This window comes from Amyelois transitella, chromosome 7 (genome assembly GCF_032362555.1).
Source record: "Amyelois transitella isolate CPQ chromosome 7, ilAmyTran1.1, whole genome shotgun sequence".
In the NCBI taxonomy this organism is placed as follows: domain Eukaryota; kingdom Metazoa; phylum Arthropoda; class Insecta; order Lepidoptera; family Pyralidae; genus Amyelois; species Amyelois transitella.
This window is the reverse complement of record NC_083510.1, coordinates 6001096-6026034: the sequence shown is the minus strand read 5'-3', so window position 1 is coordinate 6026034 and position 24939 is coordinate 6001096. Positions and strand designations below refer to the sequence as shown.

At 35.2% G+C, this 24939-nt stretch overlaps 1 protein-coding gene across 1 annotated transcript in view; it reads left to right on the top strand.

Moving 5' to 3' along the window:
• Positions 1 to 24939, top strand: part of LOC106131694 (protein still life, isoform SIF type 1) — a 94029-nt gene that overhangs the window by 55596 nt on the left and 13494 nt on the right. The window contains exons 23-30 of the mRNA XM_060945207.1: positions 2823 to 3102; positions 3318 to 3449; positions 8345 to 8527; positions 9368 to 9568; positions 12430 to 12654; positions 14542 to 14728; positions 15581 to 15695; positions 19150 to 19304. Of these exons, the coding sequence (XP_060801190.1) occupies positions 2823 to 3102; positions 3318 to 3449; positions 8345 to 8527; positions 9368 to 9568; positions 12430 to 12654; positions 14542 to 14728; positions 15581 to 15695; positions 19150 to 19304 (1478 nt within the window). The remainder of the gene's footprint in view (positions 1 to 2822; positions 3103 to 3317; positions 3450 to 8344; positions 8528 to 9367; positions 9569 to 12429; positions 12655 to 14541; positions 14729 to 15580; positions 15696 to 19149; positions 19305 to 24939) is intronic.

Genomic DNA, 24939 nt, shown 5'->3' with positions numbered 1-24939 from the left:
AAAACAAAAATACGGTTACACAATTAGCGTGCGAAGTTTCGGTTCGTAAACATGTACTTGCTAACTAATACGTATGAGTATTTCTTATGTCTTGTAATCATTAATTTTATTTGAAGACCAGATAAAATAAAATCCACAAATGTTGTTTTTAAATAATACTATTTAAACTCTTATGAGAAGTACACATAGTACAATATTTTCGCTACAAAAGTCGCTTAAAACAAGAAATTCTGCTAAGACTCGTTGAAAAGCAATGTATAAAATTTTCTCTTATAAATTTTGTACCAATAGAGACTAATCCATTTCATTTAAAATACTATCTTTACTTTTACAATATAATTTTTCAAAATGATATCAAGCAAATTGTATTCTTTTATTCGCTCGGTAGTAATCAATGTCAGAGCCCCAACACAAAGGAATGCTCGGTGGAATTACTCCTGCGCTCTCAAACAAAGTCTCTATTGAACATCTTCTACGGTACCCGTATCGCTGAACATTACCGCTTGTATGAAGATAAACAAAAAGTGTAATAGAATGCTCCTCACTCCCGAGATTCAAAACGTAAGTAAAACAAGGACCGAACGAAAGAAAGGCGACGTCTTACCTCTGACAAGTTTCTGTTAGAAAAGCCTACGGCGTCCTTTATGTACCTTGAGGCTACAATTTCTCTTCCATGAATCCCAAATGACCGGAGGGAAATCTTAGCCATGACCCATTCAACGGCGCTGTAAAAACGTAAGTACGGTGTCTAAGTGTACGAAGGGAGGAAAGATCCCAATCTCACTAGACAGAGATTGTTATTAAGTAGTTGTTTTTTTGCTACAAGGATATCAATCGACAATATAATACAATCTTTTTTAATAGCAATCTGTCACATGAAATTAATGTCCTCTAGAAAGGTAATTAATTTTCTAAAACATTAAGCATTTTACACGAGTCAGCACACCGGTATACTGTAAGTTCAGCTCTTAACTTTTATTCAATTACGCTTAATTTGCTGGACTTTTATTCGGGCCAGTATTTATAGACGGCAATAATTCTTGTATAAAGTGATTAATGAATTTCCCTTTCTCTCCGTTTCGTGCAACGTAAATACAGATTTCTCGTGAATTATAGCCCACTATATAAATCAGAAAATTATTTTATCCTCGATATTACGGCATACGAATTGAAATAGTAAATTAATTAAACATACCATCATTAATGTGGCTTTGATTAAGCTGGTTATTTTAATTATAGCAAATTAAATTTCTACGTAATTGGAGAAAGACAGATATTGGATTCGATTTATCTCCTTGCACTCAGACTGCAGTAATAAGATTAGCGACACTACTTTAAGCTTTAAAAGTAAATTATATTCTCTTTTGCGTTTTAACCTTATTCACGCAAACTAAAGGAGCCAAATTTATACGAACTTGCGAGATTTTTTTGTGTTGCTAGACCGTTTCGTTTTACTTTACGTTTTCTTATTCTGCAGAAGTAAGAAATCTCGGCGACATAAAAACTTTTCATCATTAAAATTCATAATCTTGTAAAGCTGTTAATTCTATGCCTGAGATATACTTAAAGTTTTTAAAAATAGAACTGAATAAGAACGTTAAATCTTTTCACATCTAAGATATCACAATATGAATCATAAAGTGTACTTATTTATTCATAGACATCATCTAGTAACCAAACTGTTTAATTAATGAGAATTAAATAACATAGGAAGTTAAGGAGCTTTATCCTCAACGAAATGCTGTGGTGGTTTGATAAGCCCATAATCTAAGTATAGGTTTAATAAATTAAGTATATACTCGAAGTTCCAACACTTTAAAATTAGTGCAGGTATTGTAGTAGGAAACAAAGAGGATATAATCACTACTTGCAGCAAATATTATAAAAGAATAAAATGACATATATTGACACTGATAAAGACAAATTCTCTTACAGTGAAATTATATTAAATAAGAAAATTCTAAATAAAAAGGCAAAAAGCACATCTTTCAAATATTTTGGTATATAAAAATATGAGCAAAAACAATAATTTATATAATTATAAATAGCTCTTATTTACAGAATGATTATGAAATTAATATGTCGCAGAGCGATTCTTCGACCATTTTCCAAGTGAAAACAGATATCAAAGTATCGAGGGACAAACGGCTAAAGCAATCCCCTTCCCCTGTGAATGTTATTATTTGGGCAATGGAAATTCTCGGCAAGAGATCAAAAGGAGTATCGTTGCCAAAAATTCGATCTCTAATAAAAAAACACTTCATTTTGCCGTGTAAGAAAATTGATGTTGATAAGAAAATCGATATGACCGTTATGTTTGCAGTTTATTTTGGGGTACTGGAACAAGTAAACGACTTATTTTATCTGAAAAATACAAAACCGTCTTTTGAATTTTATCCCAGGACTAGGAAGTAAATGTCCAATGCGATTTATAAAATATGTCCTGTGTTATAAGCTTAGATGTTGTGGTGTATATTAAAGGATAAATTATTTCTTTTCGTTTTTAATTTTTAAAGTCTTGGAGTAATGTAATTTTTAGATATCCTTTCCACAGAAATCTTAATTTTTTTTGAACCAGTGATAGTAATAATTTTCTTGTAAAATTTTGTATGTAATTTCCATGCTGGTCTGGTTGTTACCAACAAAAACATACTTTCTGCTTGTTTTCCTTAGATTTTAATAATCCAATTTTTGATATCGATTTTAAGAAGAAAACAGGTTCCCCCACTTTTCTTCCCTTTAAGTGCCTTGTTGCAGTAATATTTAAACATTACCATAACCTGGCCCGTCTTGATTCTTATCTAACAAATTTCTTGTCGTAGTTTCCTGAGCGTGAAGAAATGGCTGCTGCGGAAAAAGCATCAAATCGAACTGGCCCGCAAACGTGGCTGGAAAGGCTACTGGGTGTGCTTGAAAGGCACCACGCTCCTCTTCTACCCGTGCGACTCCCGCGAGGGGCGCTCGGTGGAAGCCGCTCCCAAGCACCTGATTATAGTGGACGGTGCCATCATGCAGCCCATTCCGGAGCACCCCAAACGAGATTACATATTTTGTCTTAGCACTGCATTTGGAGATGCCTACTTATTCCAAGCACCGTGCCAGGTTCGTGTTCCATGATATGAAATCAAATAATATGGTTGTAAATAATTTATTTCGTTTGTTTATAGTATTATTGCGTTTCAGTCATAATTTTTATTAATCTTAACATTGTTATGGATGGAAATTAACTGTCAACACATGATATCCAAACACTAATTACTAATTATTCTTGCAAACTTAATGGTTAGATAATTAATTAATTGGTTATCCCGACACAGGTGGAGCTTGAAAATTGGGTAAACAGTATCCATAGCGCGTGTGCCGCCGCGTTCGCTCGCCACCGCGGGAAAACGGGGACACTGCATTTGTTGCAGGAGGAGATATATCGTCTCGAAAAAGCTATTGAATCAGTAAGTACCTATGTACATTGTTGTGATGTCACCGTATTCTGTTTCTCGTTGCTCGTTCAGTACCTAGCTCAGACATTGAATTTATTCAATTTGCAACTCGGTGGCGCTTCTTTAAACTAAAGATTAATTAAAAGATAAGCGGATAAAATTTACATTAAACATGAAAACTTCCCTGAGCGTGGTTTCCATGTTATATAAATAATTTGTGGTAGCGGATTTATCTCTGCTTTTAAAGTAAATCCAGTAAAATCTCTGTAGCTATGGAATAATAGAAATACGGTTAAACGTGGAGTGGAGCTCGCTCGCTGAAATATTATGCCCCGCTACCTAACTGCGCATCGCTTCGGCTTGAACTAACAGAAGCATTGTTTGACTGGCACGAATCTCTAACTACCTTTGTAAACTGATCTCTTGCTAGGAGTGAACTTTGCTGCCCTGCTATAGAGATCCATTTCAAGTATGCTCCAATATTTCTCATTGCACGCTATTAACCTTTAAGTGTGTTACAATGTTGAACAGAAAAACTATTCTGCAGGTACAAAACTATATTTATTACTTTTCCTACATTGATGTGAACATGTTGAAGTTGAAACTATCTTTATACTGGTGTTTTAAATTCATGCCATGGATGTGTTCATTATAATAAAATTTGCAAGTGCTGCGCAAAGTAAGGCTCCGCTTCATCAAAATGGGAACAAAAATTTGCATAATACGTATGCAGGACAATGGAAGTTACGCCACTTGAAAATATTTTAGACATGCCATTGCTTTACTTTTTTGCAGTGATTAAAAACTTAATTAACGTCTTCTGAATTAAGTCCCGATTAAATGTGTGCGTTTTTTATTGATCCTGGATTGGGTATAACTTTGTAACCTTTGCAGAGAAACATCAATTGATATCATCAAAAGAGAATCAACACATAATTGATCATGGTTTAAAACTTAATTAACTATTGCTCATTAAATTAGAAGTAGGGCTGAGAAGAACATAATCAATGCCATTATATATACACATTATATGCACAGAACAATTGGAACTAGGTTGAATGGTTGCGGCAGAGAGCGTTCCTTGTGTAAATCGCGCCAATTTCTGACCCGCACCGACCGACCGCAACACGCATCAAAGCCTTTGTGTCTGCCGTTACAAAATACCGAGGGCTCGGAAATGAAGCACTGCTTGATACTATTCTGGAACTCTATGCTATGCAATTTTTTTTTTTTTTGCATGGTATACCCGGGGTTCTCACGTCAAGCTCAATTTAACGATTTTGTTTAGATTTTCTTGGTCGCAATTGCATTTGAAGACGCGATATAAATATGCTGCTTACTGGGGTTAAACATTTGTAACCCCTATTTTTTGCAATTCCTCTCTGCTCTCGGCCGGCCATCTACTCATATTTACTGCATATGAACATACGATTCCAGCGCTGGTTCAAGAGTTCCCTACTCATTAACTATTTTAGTTGAACGCATTCTGACTATGAATGTTGTGAATACGAAGTTAGAATACATAATAGGTACCTGCTTGTTAAATATAATGTTAAAGACGTTTGCGTATGGATTTGGTTACTGTTTTATTTTGATCTGATCTAAATAACCTTTAACAAAGTCGCATTAACTTAATTAGAAACTTTCCAAGTTTAATGGAAGGTCAGGGCGAAAGTGTCCAAGTCTTACTTATCAATCAATTTAATCAAGTTTTAAGTTTATTATTATTATTATTTTTCTCAATATTAAACTTTTTGCAACAATTACTATATTCTTTTAAAAAATCTGTCTTCAGTATTCATATTATATTACTACTAATAAAATACTATTTAGCATTAGGCAAAAACAAGTCCCAAGCGAATCTGACCACAGCAATACGGGCGGAGGCTCATTTAGACGCCACTAACCGATGAGATATATTCAAAATAGGAACCGTAATTAAGGTTGGGACACGTGCTAGTGGGAAACAATGTATTTTATCTGTGCGATAGTTATCGCAGCCAGGTGGGTACGCGCCTATTAATATTCATAGCACACGTCGGCCAACGGGAGAGTTTCAGGACCGACCGCACTATTCCAAAGTACCATATATGCAAAATACAAAACTAATAATCATTGTTGTTTGACCAAGTCATATTTCAGTGGCTATTTTGTGGATATGTCATAATGTAGATGGGAAACAAGCTATTACGGTAGGAATCGATGAAATACAAGATTCTAAATTGAATGTCCTATGGGCAATGACGGCCTCTGTGGCGCAGCGGTAGTGCGCTTGTCTGTGACACCGGAGGTCCTGGGTTCGAATCCCGGCCAGGGCATGATGAGAAACGAACTTTCTCTAATTGGCCTGGGTCTTAGATGTTTATCTATATTAAGTATTTATTATAAAACTAGCTGTGCCCGCGACTTCGTTCGCGTGGAATAGTGACTATGAGCAGCGTTTTTTTTTAAATATATACTTATTTTTATTTTGGATCATAATCACAGTCATTTTGGGTAGCTAAAAAACCTACTTTAATGGCGCGGCGCGGTTCTCGGCGCGCTTTATATACCTACCCGCGCGCGCAGTCGTCGTATGCAACCGACAAACGTCCATCCTAAGCTGAACCGCGATTCCTAAACCGATAATTTTTATTTAACTTCTCTATAAAGATATTTATTATAAATAAAAATTATTATAAAGTTTCAGTAAATTCTACTAACAGAGAAAAAAAGTAGTTATTCGTAATAGAATTAACTCTTACTAATAATATAAACGCGAAACTTTGTATAGACGCATATTTGTTAGTCTTTCTCGCAAAAACTACTGAACAGATATGGATGAAATTTGGCAAACAGTTAGTTTAGGCTTGGAAATAACAACACTTATGTTACTTTTTACCGCGGGATAACATCTCAGACCCACGGGAAACTGGAAGGAATCTGTTCGACATTATTCTTAAAATTCAACAGCTTACAAACTACCTTCAGCCGTAAAAGAACAATGTTTTTTCATTCCCATGGGAGTACTATGATTTCCCTCGGTAAATTATTCTTATAGTTTATGATATCAGCCTAAACTAACTTAAGTAGAAAGAATTTAGATGAGCCCTTTTAATTTTTTTCCCATGGTAATCCAGTCAATTCCAAGGTAATAAGTAACTATAACATATTCTATTAATGATTGTAATTTACCTATCTAGTAACAATGATCGACGTCGTTCGTTGACCGGAACAGGCGTTAAAAAAACAATATACTACCGATTCCCATGGGAAACGGATGTTTTCCCGCGGTAAAAAGTAGTCTTTATGTTGCGCCAGGCTCTAAAATATGTCGGTACAAAATTTCAATCAAATCCGTCAAATAGTTGCGGAGATTAATGGTGCCTATGTATAAGCATAGAATAGTGTTCGACGTGATTCTTTAATTTGACATAACTTTTTTATTTATGAACCGATTGACATGAAACAAACACTAAAGCATAACTGAAGCATACCACAATATATTCGTGAAAACCGCATCCAACTCGGTTCAGCCGTTTCTGAGATTAGCGTGAACAGACAAACAGACAAACCGACAAACAGACAAACCGACAAACAGACAAACCGACAAACAGACAAAAAAAAAGTTAATTACGTTTTTGGGTTCGACATCGACATAACAATAACCCCTGCTATTTTTTTTATTTTTATTTTCAATGTACAGACAGCACTTTTCTACAATTTTATTATATGTATAGATTGTAATTTACCTATCTAGTAACAATGATCGACGTCGTTCGTTGACCGGAACAGGCGTTAAAAAAACAATATACTACCGATTCCCATGGGAAACGGATGTTTTCCCGCGGTAAAAAGTAGTCTTTATGTTGCGCCAGGCTCTAAAATATGTCGGTACAAAATTTCAATCAAATCCGTCAAATAGTTGCGGAGATTAATGGTGCCTATGTATAAGCATAGAATAGTGTTCGACGTGATTCTTTAATTTGACATAACTTTTTTATTTATGAACCGATTGACATGAAACAAACACTAAAGCATAACTGAAGCATACCACAATATATTCGTGAAAACCGCATCCAACTCGGTTCAGCCGTTTCTGAGATTAGCGTGAACAGACAAACAGACAAACCGACAAACAGACAAACCGACAAACAGACAAAAAAAAAGTTAATTACGTTTTTGGGTTCGACATCGACATAACAATAACCCCTGCTATTTTTTTTATTTTTATTTTCAATGTACAGACAGCACTTTTCTACAATTTTATTATATGTATAGATATAGTATCGTTAAGTTAGTATCTCGTAACACAAGTTTCGAACTTACTTCGAGGCTAACTCAATCAGTGTAATTTGTCCGGTATATATTTATTTATATTTAATTTACCCCTTAAATTCATAAGCAGAGATAAACCTTGATTTATAACCAGTAGAAATTCGTCCAGATTTTATGATCATATAAGAAATGAGCAAATGAGGAATATGCATTCTCAAATAGATGAAAAATAAGTATTAAATATATAACTATCCCTTTGCAGTCAGGTAAAAAACACTCGTTTTAGAAATGGGAAAAGTTTCGTGAGCGTGAAAAACAGTGGTATTGTGGGACAGCCAGGACAAAGTTCGTGATTTAATAATGTAACAACTCTCAGGCTAAATTGTAACCTACAATAATTGTAAACTGCATAATAACATTATCTGCTAAGTACTTTGACACGTCGTCCCGATTCAATTTATGTGAACGCTATAATATTTTTAGTACAAATAACTTTTAAAAAATTAATTGTAATACGTAGGTAATCGTTTGAGTGTTAAAGTGTGTACGAAATGATTAAAATCACAGTGTTAATCAGTAACTGCACAGTTCATATCGCGTGCGTAATTTAGAACTACATTGACGTAAGTAATAATGTATTTTTTACCTAGGATCATAAACTGAAACACATGGCGGACCTGCAGCAGTCCGTAGTTTCGGACCCGGAGACGCGTGCGCAACTAGCAGTGCAGATGTTGCAGTGGGAAGAGAATCTCGAACGACTCCACTGCGAACAGTTCCGCCTCCGATGCTACATGGCCAGCCTGCAGTCCGGCGAACTCCCTAATCCTAAGGTAACACATCTGTTACAACTTTTCCCATCATCCCATAAATTGAAAACTGCAACCCTATTTCAGCTTTATATCCGATGCAGCAAAATTTCCGCTTTATACATGCACACGAAAGTTGAAACTATAGTTTTATTAACGTAAAAGGAGAATGTTGTGCAATATTTAACGACGATGTTGCGAGCACGTGGAATAATAATAAATTCTACATGCTAACTTTTTAAGTCAGTATTCGGTTCTCTTTGAAACGACCGTGTTTTCCACAAACTTTATATCCAATTTTGTATCACAACATCTCGTATAATAGCGACAACGCAATTTATCATTCAATAATAAGACGGTGAAGACGCGTTGAATTGCCAAATGATTTTATGAAGCTGTCGGCTAAAGGAAATTTGTAGGCACCGCTATCAAATTGACAGTTCCGCTGACCGGGAGCGAGGGTTGGAATCTGTTACTCCACGCGACCCGTGTCAAAGAGCTTCATAAATGACTTCCCAGCATAAACATAAATAATATTTTCAATTTCTGCAAAATGGTTCCCCAAATTTGCAGGCTTTTACAAAACGGTTATTTTTCTCTTTCCCTACACATAGCGTATTCCTAATATATTCTCAGCCATTCGCTTAAAAGCTGTCTGGAAAAAGCAGTTTACCAAAAAGAAAGAGATTACCACTTAAAGCAATTTTATTGTTTGCTATTTAATTCAATATTAAAGTGCATAAAACATGATTGACGTAATCAACATAAATTTCAATTAAAATTGTAAACCGCATTGAATATTTGATAAAGTATATTTTTGTAAAAAATAACGTTTTGTAATACGTCATTATCATTGTCACACAGTCGCTACTGACTCACGTATCCCGCGGCACTAAGAGTACGCTGAACAAGTTGGGCGTGTTCACCGTATCTTCCTTCCACGCGTTCATATGCGCGCGCTCGCCTTCCCTGCTCAACAACTTGCTTGCTGGAAGAGGTGCCACCAAACGCAGGGCACCGAACCTTTCCCGCTCCAACTCTGGATCCAGCCGTCGCTCCATGCAGGTAAGTCATGTTTTCTTCCTACTGGCGTTAATCCCATTTACATCTTAATCTTTTCAGAAAAACCCGGGTGTACATGAACATTATCCTAGATTGAATATAGTGGATAAAGAGAAAGAAGTATGCAGAGATCGTAGCAAGTGGGAGTATTTTATAATTGTAATGTACTTATGCATCCTCGATTGGAACAGTCAGATTCTTACATGAACTCCGCAACCTTTTCAGTGTAATCTAACCCATATTGAATCCTAGTAAAAGCTGCACTAGATGAATGTGCCTTTTCCCTTAGTCGCCTTTTACGATATCCATGGGAAAGAGATACAGTGGTAATATTAAAATGCCGTGAACTATATATATGAAGTACAAAAAAGTGTAATTTCCTTTTCCATTCAACGCGAGAATTACAATCACGCATCCGTGCATAATAGGCATCTACCACGTAATATACACATTATCCCATGGTCGGTATTACCCTATTACCGTAACCTCATTTAGCCAGGAACGTAGACTCTTGAAATGGAAACTGAACAGAGAGGACATATTTTTTCGAGTTTGCGTCATCCGCGTCAATCTTGATCGTATTGTCGTTGCGATATCGTCATGTTCAATCGAGGGCGCGCTCGCTCGAACACGGATCACGTAATGGTAACACAGCAAAGCTAATAATTTATGTTGCTCCCAGTCACAATCGAAGCAGATACCTTCATACGCTGAATATAGTTGATGGAGCCTACACGGGCTCGATGTGAATTATTTCCGGATTGTTTGTGCCAAAACAGTTTCACATTACGACATGAAAGAAATATGACGCTATTAGGTTTTGTTGCCTTTTTTTCCTTTTTTATGAGCATATTCTTTATGATGGTGATATCCATTTTGGTATGACTTTCTTCTCATAGTGATGTAGCTAGGTTACATTTAAGCGATCATTTTAAATAAAGTTTATACGTACTTTTAAGTAGGCAAATGTACGACGAACAAGTTAAAACAAGAAAACAGAAAAAATCCTTAACATCAAACTTGATTTTGTTGAATTTTGTTGTCTACAGATTTTTATTACCTACAATATTTTGTCAAACTGCTTGGCAGTTTGTCGGCGTACTCGAAAATATATACATACTATTAACTGCGCCCCGGAGCCGGGAACTTGACTTGAATTCCGGGACAAAAAGTAACCCATACGTTACTCCAGGTCAGGGGTAAGGAAGATATGTAAGGGGGCGCATAGTACCTTATAATCAGCCCTTACTTATCTGTAGTCAAACAGAGCCGCGTAATTTGACCAGGGCTATAACATAGCGTACCAATATCATTGTTCAGTTTGTATTCTTAGATTGAACCGGATTTTTTGTGGCATTCGATTTGAATAAATTAGGTTCCGTACGAAATAGAAAACGAATGAAAAACAATTCAATACGATTATGTTAAAATATGCATCAAAATAAAATCTCAGATGCCTTGTAAAAACGCCGCGAATATTTCGATGACATTGTTTTTGTAGCAAAGTGATTAGGTCCCGAATAAAATACGAGCGAATCGAATCCCACTGCGACTTTGTTTCGTTGACTTTTTCTTTGTTACCTATCAACAGTAATTGAATGATTACTGTTGATCAAAACATAGTAAGGCAACTTGAATATACAGGCCACATATACATTATATATATAACGATAACCCGAATTGATAAAGTTCCCGTTAAAACCTTATCACAGAGGTCAGTCTCCTTACTCCTGTATCTTCATATGTATAACACCGATACTCCCAGGGAAGATTCAACGTTATCCTCGCCTCTCCGAAGAAGAGCCCGCGGCACGCCTGTGGCAACGACCTTAAGTTTTCTAAGTCATGTTTTACACCAAGCGACTCGTCTGACCTCCGCAACCTTTGCATTATAAGATCATGGTTACACATTTTCCTCGATAAGTCTTCTCTCACGCACATCCGTTAGTGATCCTATCTACTATTCATTTATTAACTTTATCTCAGGAAAGGGTCATTAGTACATGGCCATTGGTTACGGTAGGATTGCATAGAAGTATTGACTCTTTACTATCTAGTATATCCACTATTACAAACAGCCAGGAATAATTGATATCTCCAATGATCTATGTACATTTCAATATAAACCGATGGGTGAACACACGCAGTCGCGCTATAAATAACTTATATATGATTACTACAAACGTAATTACATTTGCCAAATGAGTTTTACTGGGTAACAAAATTATACTTCATACGTTATCATGATATATTTTTGGAACAAGCCTTTTCAAATATATGTATATGCGTAAAGGATTGGGAAGTACTCAATTTACGGTTGTATTGTGTATTTTTACTTGAGCACTAGTATACTTTGAGATTTATTAATGTCTTAAGGCATTTCAAGTACGAGAGCAAACTTGACAATAAATGAGAATCAAATATAGATAGTTTTTGTTCGAGTTGTAAATGCTAAAATGTCATTAAACCAGTGTTGCTTATAAACATATATAAGTAATTGCTTATAAGTAGATATCTTACGCATGTTTTGAGTTAAATAATAATTAGAATCATATTCTATCGGGATTGTTTTTACAAATATTTTGACTGATGTAAAAGTGCTACGAACCGCTACGAACTACAACACTCTGCTACGAAATGCTACACACTAACAGATACGACATAACCGCTGCGATTGTCGCTTTGTAATTCTTTTGTAAATATGTGTGTAAATTGTAAAATAAGGAATAAATAACTTAAACTGATGAAAGGTTTTTACCTTTTACAGCGTAGTAGTAACGCAGAATTAATAAATTATTACGTATGTACATTAAGCCATTATTTCCAATCAGTTCACGCCTATTCAAATCTCGGATTTTAACCAGATGTCTCGTGACGATGGCGAAGCAGCTGTCCGGGTGTCGCTCCCTGAAGGCACCACGGCTACTGTAGGAGTCAGAGAAGGCATGTCCGTGGAGGAGTTCCTAGCCGCCGCCTGCGCACGCCGCTCTCTCAACGCACTCGAGCACTTCGTCAGGGTGAAGAAGCGCAGGGATATGGAAGACCATAACTATTTTGTCCCACATCGCAGCGACCTAATTGAGACATACGTAAGTGATAATTTCACTCTATTCTATGATGTAAGAATAATTATTCATGTCATGGCGGAAGCTGTGAGTTTTACAGAATTGTATTCAGCTGATGTAACAGTTTCTTACAAATGATTGTGCAAAATATACTAATACTGGTACTATTCTTACTTAATTATAACCTGTTTTGTTTTTTCTTTTACTAAATGTAGGGTTTCTGGGAAATTCTAAAAGACTTTTGAATGCCAAATACTTATTTAAAATTACTAAGTATTTTACTAAGTTTCTTTTTAATTGTTAAGCACTTGATTCTAGACAAAATAGATAATCAAATAGACAAATTTCAACGGCATTGTCATTGCAACAAGGCTTGTAATTAACTTAATTACACTCCGTTGTAGACGGTGTAGTCCCGACGGAGCGATTTATTTGAGAAAAAACTTACACAATTTACATTTTCATGAGAGACTTAAGAACAGAGAGCAACCTTTTATTACTTCTGCAAAGAATATTACAGTGATTGAGCTTGAAATTTGTTGGTCATATTTTTTAATTTAATAATTTGGGGAATGATTCCGAAGGTGTAATAAAATATAAATGTTTTGTTACGGATATTCCCGTGAGTAGGGTCTGACAGCGCGCCGCCTCCGCTGCGTCGCTGATTGTGTACGACATATTGCACGAGGTTATCAAAATTTACAATACTGTCGATAAGTGATTACATAAATCTTTAAATAAAAGCTTTATTACTTGTGAGTTTCTCATACGTGGTGGCATAAAAATTCTTAAAACATTTGCCTCTAACAAGTCTGTTTTCTTTCAAATATCTTAATTGGTTTTTTTTTTCTACGAATCATCTATGTATATAAATATAGGCATAATTTATTACTAACAAAGGTTTTTCCAGTTCTGTTGTTCCATCCTAAATCCCTCCTAATTATTTTTTACCCTTTGGGTTTTGCTCTGATTAAGGTCTGACAGGATTAGGCGTGTTCCCTTCTAAATCATGCTAAAAACCCCAACAGTCACGGTTCTTTATGTTCTAAACGTGCTTTTCGTATGTGTTTTATATATTACAAAACATTTTTATCTTTTTTTCATAATGATTGATCACCTTAATTATAACATACTTTTTATCGTTTTGCTTATTAATTTATCTCCACTTATGAGAAGTATGTGTTCATGCACTTATTTGTTTATCTTAACATTAAATAAGAAAATGTGATAAAAACAAAGCAATAGTATTTACCTACCCAAGTTGAAAATAAAGCAAAGAAAATACCGCATGAAGAACTACAAATTTACTCAGGTCTACACCGACCTCCATTTATTTCGGAACGTCGTAAACTTGAGAGCAAGGTACACATTTCCCGCGAGCTGAATCCTTCTATATGTAACCATAGACACACGCTACATCTAAAACCAGCAAACCCGGGCTTAATCCCTATCATCAATTTCCACCCAGTCCTCGCGCAATGTGGACAAACTGTCACTTTATCTCCTCGGAATAATCATGCATGACTATATATCTTACATTGCCTTACCCCTGTCGTCGAGACCCACCGTTATAAAGCTAAGCCTAATATATAACACATAATCGATGACATAAAACTGAATATTTTCTCGCAAATCACATTGTAACTCATTGCTTGCCAAAAATATATTTGATATCCTCGTGAACTCGATATTTATGATGCATTTGTTCTTTATTCAGTTTCATTTATACCTTTTTATGTTCTCTTTTTTACTATTTGTAATATGTACACAGTAAAACTAAAAATTTAATTTTTTATTGTGCCTTTCGGCATCTATAAAATATAATTTAATTAGGTAATCATCAAATGACAAAATATCAATAATGACTTAACAAAAAAAAACCTAAATTAACATACATTCGTATCCATACAGCTACACACCCACGAAGTCGTTGAAGTTTGCGCTAAAATACTTTACCAAGTGGAATTACAACGGACTACTCTGGAGCAGATGTGGGGATTCAGTGTGGAAGCCGAGCTCATAGAGAACGCCGAGCGTCAGGACGAACTATGCTGCTACGTCAGTCGTGTCGAAGACAAAAGCGTTGCCATGCAAAACGGTAATCTATTATGTAAATCATAATGTCTGTTTTCGCATCACTCATTAACAGACTCTCATGTTCATCTTTTAAAATTTTTCAATTAAAAAATATGCCAGTCTTTTTTTTGGAGAATTTTGCACCGAATTTCGACACTAAACGCAATCTTTTATAAGTCGGTACTACATACACTGTACATATAGGTATGTGTGTATATTAACTGTGTTCTGTTTGCGAGTGCGTTTTATCGTTATGTAACTCGGGCTACCTCGAAATGTTCAAAGAGTTACTTTAGCTTGCACACAGCGAAGCACATTTCCAAATGAGTGATTAGCTAGCTCGGCTAACTTTGACAAATGAATCGCCAAATCGACTGACTGCGCTTGCAAACAGAATTGTTGGAAACCAAATTTATATATAAATCAACGCTGTGTAAGAAACTTGTCGTTCATTGAGTCAGCAGTGAGATATTTCTTTGAGATAATCATTAATTATGTTTCTTATCATTGCGCATTCCCAATTAACTTAAGTACTTACTTGACACTGTACATACTCTGAAAAGGATTTTCACTTTTTTGTTTAAAGAAAATGATGCGGTAAATCATCTTTCTTAATATTTATTTTGGATTGCCTTCAAAACTATTGACTGTTTTATAATGGTAATAATTACTCGATTCTAAAATCAATATTCCAAAACCTCTCGTTCTTAGAATTTTACAGCGATATTTTATTAAAAAGGCAACCCTCTATTTATCTTCGCGTCTGTAATCAATTCTTACGTAAACATTGCGACTACACCCATTGTTCTTTTTTTTATTAAGCTTCGTTAAAAAAGGTAGAAAGAATACAGTTTCGATTTGTTTTCTGTGCCAGGAATAATCAAAGGGGACGAGATAATGGTGATCAACGGAGCGATCGTGTCTGACCTAGATATGATGTACTTGGAGAGCGTGCTTCAGGAGGAGCTTTCACTCGTCATGATGATGAGGTATTTCAATCGTTTACTCCAAATTACTTTCGCCTTTCGTGGATACCATTTTTTGCGGTTATGTTTTATTCATTTCTTGTTTTGAATGTGGTTGCGTAATCAGCGCATTCCATTACCCGACGGAACTTCAACGTAAACTAACTGCCGACTGCATTCTCGACCATCAATTTCCTAGCTTGTAGTCAGCTTAAATTAGCAAAAAGTTGCACTTTACACGCCTTGAAAGGATTTGAAAAAGAAAAAAGTACCTATGTAAAAGTCTATTATTGTATTGAAATAATGAATTGTACTAAACCATGATCATAATAAATAAAGATTATTTAATGTCTTTTAAGCATTTCAAATTTGATTTTAAACTATGTTATTTTTTCATCAAAAAGTCATGATTTCTTTCATCATTAAAATTTTGTAGAAGGTGCACTGTATCGACTGGCATATCATTACTATGTTAATTAAAAAGATTCGTCGATCGTCAACCAAGTTAACCGTGTTCGCTAATCAAACGACCCGCTGAGGCGCATTCGTTACCATTGAATTAGAATAAATCGCGGTAACAGATGCATAAATGTTTCCGACAAAAAGGTTTACCCTTTTAGGGTCTGCTGCGGGAACCAGGAATTACAATAGAGTATCTTTTATTTCTTTGACGCAGTTCTTATTCACTTTTCACGTTCTTCATAAGTCATCCTTAGCAAGTTTAATGTTCGTGTTACATTCGGAATATCTGTCATAATCTCACCATTTTCTCTTGTGTCTGGGAGTACTAAGGTTAATAACGCATATTTACTATCTTTTTATCCTCTATAACTTAGATTCTGATGAAGAATCCTGAAGTGAAGAATACCTTTTAGTTTGTAAAGAGCCCTACTGATCAAAGATTTGTTGTGAAATTGCAAAACTTCTATTACGAATATAAGTCTGTGTCCTGGAATTAAAAATTATTTGCTTATAATAGAAGTACATACAAAAGCATATTTCCTGGTGCACAGCTATATTCGTTTACATTCGGAAAATAGTTCTGTATTTTGGTTATTTTGTGACCTGCACCTAATAAAGCGGAAGTTAAATCGCGCGTCGAGCGAAGCTAGGCGGGGGAGGCAGGTCTGTTCATCGGAATTTCCCGCCCTCATACACCTGACCTTTCGCGACCGCGACAAGTTTACCGAAGCGCTACGACCTATATACTCCCTTGCCCTGCAGCCCTTTGCCGGCCTCCGACTGACGTCGAATCAGTGTTACCAACGTTATGAGAAAAAATCTTTTAAATTTTGAAAGTTTTAATACATTTCATGTAGGTATCTACAATGCTTTGAGCCATAATTTATTAAGAAAATGATATGTTTTTATATAAAATCTCAAAAAGATATGTTTCACTGTACAAGTTAGTAGTGTGTATGACCACTATTGAATTAAGTAGTTTGAATATTTATCTTCCCCTAATAATAAGGACTTACTTCGGTTTAATTACGAATTCATGTGATACTTCAAAATAAGTACATGGAAATCAAGGACTTTCGACTTTAAGAAAATGAGTAATATCATATGTGGTAAAAGGGTAGTTTATGAACCATATGTTTATTTTTCTACGCTTATGAAATGATCACTGGGCTCGAGGCATATTTTTAGTAGGCGATGAGCTAGCAAATTGTAATATATTTAAAAAATACAAAAGGACAAAAGTTACGTAGTTACGTGATCGTTTCACAAAAAGTAGTTCATCGCATACAATTTTCTAGGTTAACCCACATAATTTAAATTGTGGAACTGGGTAAATCTTCGATGTAACATTTTGCTTGTCGGTAATCCCTACTAGACGACTCCGCATTTTTCCCTGCGGATATTGCTCCCCGTGGCCGCCCGTTTTTGACCCCGTACACAATAATCGCTGTCGGTAGTCGGCAGGTGACATAGTTTACTTTCAAGGGTTGGCAACACTGGCATGCCGCGTCCATTGTGAGCGCTCGCAATTGAGCCTCTCGACGTCACCGCGCCGCGTGAATTAATGTTCGCCAACAAATGTCATCTCGAAACAAGCGCTCGCGACACGATATTATTATTGTTGTGAGTTGTTTCATCTCTTCGTTCATGTGATACAGCCTTTCCGCTTTTAAGTCAGTATTTTATTGTCTCATTGTATACAGCGAAGTTTGCGGGAATAATTAAGGTGTTGCGTCGCTAATATTTCCAAGTCCCCCCTCTTTACCGGCCTAAATGATAACATTGTCTAATTTTATATTAGCATCTCTATAACAAAGAAGTTTCCGCATCGACAAAGCAGATTCATAAATTTGCAAACTCTTTCACTCCTCCTGCCTCCTAGCTACGTCGCTTCAGCGCCTGTTTTTCCAATTTTCCCTCTTATTCGTCGTCACGTCTGCGCCGAAAAGCCAAACAAAACATAAGCTCATTTGAGCCAACCGGGAGTTAATCTGAATGCGGAGTTAATCTGAATGCCCATTTCAAAGCAGCTGTATATTATAATCTTCATGTCCGTAATTATTCGAAGATCATTTTTTGAATTCATTTTAAAAGCCCCCAGTTATGGCTTTATTGGAAGGCTTTTATCTTGACAATATTGTATTGTTCCTTACATTTTCTGTGCTTCTGGTTATAAGTGCATCGCGCGGAAAATAATGGATTTAATGGGTCTTAATTTGGCTGTTGGCTCGGGAATTGTCGTTTAACTTTATTTATGTAAATGTATATGACAACAGATAACAGATGGCTTTTAATTATAGAGCAGTGACACGAAGCTCATCATGCCAATTGATCTGTGCATGTGGAGTTGTAAACTGATCGTGTGCAGTAAACATTAATGCAATCGAAGGTACTTTAATTTGATTGCTGCTTGTTATGTGAAATAAGCACTATTCATTGTATTTATTTTTTAACTTTATGCACGTATAATGTATAACAGGTGGACTTAATGCCACAAGGTATTCTCTGGCAGTCCAACCTTAGGACCAAACTCAGATCGATGTACGGATGGTGCGATAATAACTGTAAAATATATAATAACTTAAATATGAATAGTAGGTTACTTAATACACTTACATATATTATAATAGTTTACATACATACATACAAATGGATAGCACAATTGTCGGACTTAATGTTTTATTATATTTAAAGAATTAATAACAAGAAATACGATTTACTTTATTATTTCATTCCAAATGACACAGGATACACCTGTCGAAACTAATTAAAATAATGGCATGATTTTACCAGACTCAACATAACTTGCCAATTTACAAATAGGCCTTTAGTCTACGTGCGCAACCGATATTCGATAAACATCTACGAATATGTAATATTCTTCCTCCTTCATAACCAGTTACGAAAACGCAATAAAATTGTCTTTTTCGTTACGAAGTTTTCTGACCAGCTACGACTAGGGCAAGTTTTGTTAACGAGAGAAACGAACTTGTTTCTATTTTAACATTGTTTCTAGGTCATCCCGCACCGAGCCGCCCGAGCTATCAGGGATGATGCGAGCTGCCACGGACGATATCATCGACTCGCTCGTGTGCCCCCCGCCCCCGAGCGAGCCGCCAGTCATCTCGGATGACATGATCTCCGGACTCATCGTGCCTGCACCGGCTTGGAGTAAGTACATTTTTTAAAATTAAGTAGTTAAGGTGACTTGTATTATAAAAACGTTGGATCTGTGTTACAATTTTTCTTCCTGAATAAAGAAATGAATGAAAAATACCAAAAAAAAAGAGTTAATATGCGTGAGTGTCTAAAAATTTGGCCACATCACAGTTCAGCATGATAGCTACTTATAAATTTGAAATAAGTTTTAGGTTAAAAATCGACAGACGCAGACTCATGATGTCTCTTAAATCGACTTCATAAAAAAAGGAAAACAGTCCTCAATTTGTCGGTATCTTTATTTTAAATATTGAAAGCACAATAAAAGGCAGTTTTAATTTATTTAAGTGTAGCATGTATCGGCGAGAACTTGTCTTCTTTTGGAACCTTCTTATATACGTCATGGAATCCTTGCAGCACAGTGCCAAGTTCTAAGGCTTGTTGTTTTTACTTCTAGTATAGCTGAATGAAGTTCTTTTTTAATCTTAACACTATGCTGCTAATGGCGTTAGAAATTTATCACCGTGTATAGCAAAGACAAGAAGTACTGACATAGTTTTAGAATCTATATGATCAAAATACCTTTCAAAAGGAAATTAAATTTCCAGCCTCTGGAGTGTTAATGTGTCCTCGAATACACTTGTCGCTGAAATATCGGGTACTATTAACCATAGAACAATAATTGCCACCCACCCTTCTCACAAACGATAATGTAAAATGAACCTACCAAATATCGAGGACATAGCTCATATAACACAGTAGCACGAGAGGACACGAGCCAATTCGATAATAACTTTAAGAACTTTGTCCCATACAATTCGTAAGAATGTAAGACTATAGAAGGGTTTTGTCAATGTCGCAACTGATGGTAATCAGTTCCCATAAGGATTTTATCTTGTACAACAGCTTCACAATTGCACGGAACAATGATTCCCCTAGTACAATGTGTATAAAAATTATGAAGTGCAATATGACATTTCTATTGTCTAATGTTATTCCGATTTCTATATTTTCGTATTACCTCATAATTTTTAAAACGATCACGATCGTCAGAATTTATTGATACAAAATCGTATACTTTTATGGATGAAATCTCGACATCGGTCGTATATCATGTTTATGCCATAACAATTTCAGTTTGATGCCACTCGATTCCAGCAACCTGTTTTTTACGAACACGTCATATTCTTATCTCTATAACTCTGCTTCGTTAACAAATATTGTATGTTATCGTATATATTTGAGCTAAAACCGATGTGTGGTGTGTAATGAAATGACTTTGCAGAATAACGTTTTCAGAACAAAATAAAGATAGAATAGATATATTTTCATAAAATATTTTCACCTGCTACTTGTGCTAATAACAGTTAGTCAAATATTTTTTTTTTTGAAGTTTGAATGAAAAAATAACCAAAGAAATAGTTCGTAACAATATTATGTAAAATTGTTACAAAAATATATTTTTTCTTGATCGTTATAAAAGCTAAACAGAACAAGATTTAAATGCATTTATCTCCTCATGCATATTTCACAAAAAACTGTTTTTAACTCACTTGTTTAAAAAGCTACGAACATCGTAGCTAATATAAAAAATGTATTAATGCCTACAGTTTAATAATATACATGACCTATTCTGTGCTATTATTAGTTTGTGCCTTTTGCTGATCCTATTTTGCGGTGTGTTCACTTCTCATGGCTCCCGACGCGACGCTCGTTATTTCTACATCATCATGACACTTAAGTCTTTGAACAACTTAAACTTGAACATGAATTTATAATACTTGTTATACCAGTAGGTTTATTGTTAATGCCAGGTATATTAAGTTTGTTATTACAATAAATATTTTATGAAGTTGTTGATATTTTGTTCAAAACTTTGGAAGGTTAAGTTTATCGTTTAAAATCTTATCTGGAATATGGTTGCATATTGTATACCTAGTGTTTACAATATGCAACCATATTCCAGATAAGGTTTGCCATTTTTGATGCCAGTGGCTTCGTCCGCGTAAAACGCAAGTCCTCGTTAATTTTCACTCCTGCAGGAATTTAAGAAAATTCCATATTTATTAATAGCGTAACTCTGCCGCTGCAATTATGTACTTCAATAATCAATATTATAATAGGTACATATATCACGATCATGACACTTATCCAACGGCAAAGTTATTACGATATTCAAAAGCATATTCGGCTCGGTAAATCTGAAATTGTTAAAATACGGTACGTGTTCTGGACCCAACCCTTAGTTAACTCCGAACAGGTGCTATAAGTACCCCATACCCTTTTCAGTGGAATTGACGTCATAATTTATTTCCACTTCGCGCCTGCCGCTTAACAAGCAACTCGTCAATCTTCCGCCTGTGTTATACTTTTGGCATCGTTTCCAACCAATCCAATTTACATTGACTTGAAATTGTGGCTGTCAGCCAGTTATATTTTGTACATGGAATATTACAAAAAAGGATTATTGATTAAGTACAAGTAAAGTTCCTAAATTCATGTAAAATTCTATGAATGAGGTTAATATTTGACAGAATATAGTTTATAAATACGTGTCATCAAATAGTTTAAACTCATCTATATCGTTCATAGTAAGGTATAATATTTATTATATACTTTTGGGCATCTTTGTTTCTATTTTAATAAAATAACTATCGTTAACAAACAGGACAAGCTAAGTTCTGGACAAGGTCTAATTCACATACACAGTTTGAACAGGAATAGAGAGAGAGAGATGTTATGGTTCTATAAGTACCTATGTAAAGTTACGTAGTCATAGAGGCTCTTCTTTCATAAAATACATATATGTCTGCGGCAAGTAAGCAATGCTATTATGTACTCCATTGTTTTGTAGATATTGTCTGTAGAGCTTTTATAGGTGTCAATACATCACGTCTCAAAACGCGTTATTTCCTTAATTAGAAAGCGATATTGCTAAAACTATCACATTCTTGAAATTATTAAACATTTACCGCTCACACGTAGTCATAAACGATAACATTATTGGCATCCAGGTTTGTGTCTAGGAACGCAATCAGGTGTAGGTGTACCCTAAACGTTTAACTTCACTATCGTAAACATTGTTAATCCAGTTGATTAAGATGCTACAATCTGAAATCAATACGAATCGATAAATATTATATACAAATGTTCAGAACAAAAATATTGAAAATACATTTGAAATAATGAAAAAAAAGTATGCAAGCGGATATATGTAGTCTCGGCCTACTCCTCGGAGAAAAGAAAAACACGATCTTAATAAGTACTTCACATTTAATTAACAAAAGAGTTTTTCAGGGATTCACGGAAACGGTTATGTTATTTAATTCGCTGGAATCCATTAGGAAAATGGCAATGTCTAATTATTATTTAAATATCCTACGTGACTTGTTCCAATACCTTAAGAATTTTACCAAATTTCTGTTCTACTTAATTCCTGCGATACACGAGCAACTTGTATAGGTAACGTGATATACAAACAATGCACGGTATCAAAACAGCTTTCGCAACAAAATACTTTTTTCAGTGTAAAAATAATAAGAAATCTTATAAAACACAAAGAAGTTTCGTGAATTTTTGCTAATTTTAACCTCGAGATTGGGAATTAGAAGGGCCTACCTAATTTGTTTGGCCGCATTATAAATTTTATTCAAAGTCACACCAAATTTTCCTTAACAAATAAATAATTTGGCTAATTTCCTTGCGCTCTCTTTTTGCTGCCTTCTTTTCATTATTTATTTACTTAGAAAATTCATCTTAGGTATAGAATTAAAAAAAAATACACGGAAGAAAATTATTTATACGAGTAGCTTCAAATATGAAAAGTCAATGAGTTCCTACTATAATGAGTAGGTAGTGATTTGTATCAGCATTCACATAACAATCGTGCATTTGAAGAGGCAATTATGCCGACATATTGAATCCCAGTGTAGTTATTGTTTGTTTGATGACAGCCTATATTACAGAACATAAATTACATATACTAGAGATAGAACATTCCAAGTGATAGACGTGTTTCTACTCAAGACAGTCATTATAAAGAAGATAGCTATCTATAAAAATATAAGAAAACTAGCTGTCCCGGCAAACGTTTTTTTGCCATATAAACAATTTTTAAGTAAATTTTAGTTCAAAAAAAATGTTAAGGGTGGACAACCCTTAACACTCAGGGGTATGAAAAATAGATGTTGGCTGATTTTCAGACCTACTTAATACGCTCCCAAAATAATCATGAGAATCGGTCAAGCTGTTTCGGAGGAGTACAGGAACGAACATTGTGACACGAGAATTTTATACATAAGATATATATACTCACTTAAAATTACACTTAAAAAAATTGTTTATACAAACAGGCGTATCACGTTTTTATCCCTTACAGAGTAGATGTCTGTATTTGAACATTCGTTATTTTGCAACATCCAAGTGGCTCATGGAGGCATGACGGCCGAGGCGGGGTGGCCGTCCTCTGAACAAAGGCACCCTCTCTGTCCCGCAAACACGTTATTTATTATGACATTTTCACCTAACGAGACGGCTTTTTCTGTTCTAATGACGCATATTCAATATGTGACCCGAAAAGCTTTCGTTTTGTCCGTTTTACACCTTGCGAAATAGCAACACATTTTCTTTTTTATGGTCGCTGGTGTTGTGTGTATTATGTTGATAACTTATGTTCTTTGTTATATAAATAACGCGATTTGATTAACTGATATAACTGAATTTGTAATGCATTTTCTCGTTTATATTATCACATCAGGTTATAAATATACACAAATTGTGAAGTGAAAAGAAATTAAGTTCCAAGAAATAAAATAATGTGATTAATTGAATTAGTACATAGGTACATGAAATCACGTGTTTTCCCATTACGGGGTACGTTCAACTGTAATGGCTTTATAATAAAATTGATATTAAATAAGCCTTTCCCTTGATTGACTTTTACAATCAACACGGGAAGAGTAGCAGCTGGTACTAAGTTATTTCTCCGCTACCAGTTCAGCATATTAGAAGCATTCGTATATTGTTTTTATAAAAACACCTCATGATTTTCTACCTTGATCTGATTATTTCAGAACCCAGGTCTTCATAACACATTCGGACCTTAAACCAACTTAATTGACTGCATAATAGTTTTTGTGACACACAGCACAGCTCAGTCGTTAGCGTGTTGTGCTAATTTCGAAACAGAAATATCCGTCCTTCAAATAAAGGCCGTGACCCAACCCCGGGCTGTTTGCATGAGCCCGATGTTGACTAACCGAGACCAAAAACTCATTGTGGGACTTCTTGTCATAAAGCGGCTTCCACATCAAACTTTGTCGTGAACGTTGTAATTTCCTTCAATATTATCCAAACTCTGCACCTCTTGATGCGGGATGAATTGAAAATTGAAATTTTACTTTTGAAATGGAGCTTTGAAAGAAGGGTATCGTATTCACGAGAATTCCTCTTTTGTGATCATAGTATGTGGGGCCTTTAATAAATAGGATTCTGATATTTATTCAATCTTTTACTTTCTTTAATAATAGATTTTTCTTGTGTATCTCTGTGTAAGTGATTAATTATCACGGGTTTATCATAGTTACCTTCCCTGTTAAATAAATAATTAGACAACGCTCAACAGCGCCTAAGCTTGTTATCAAGGGTC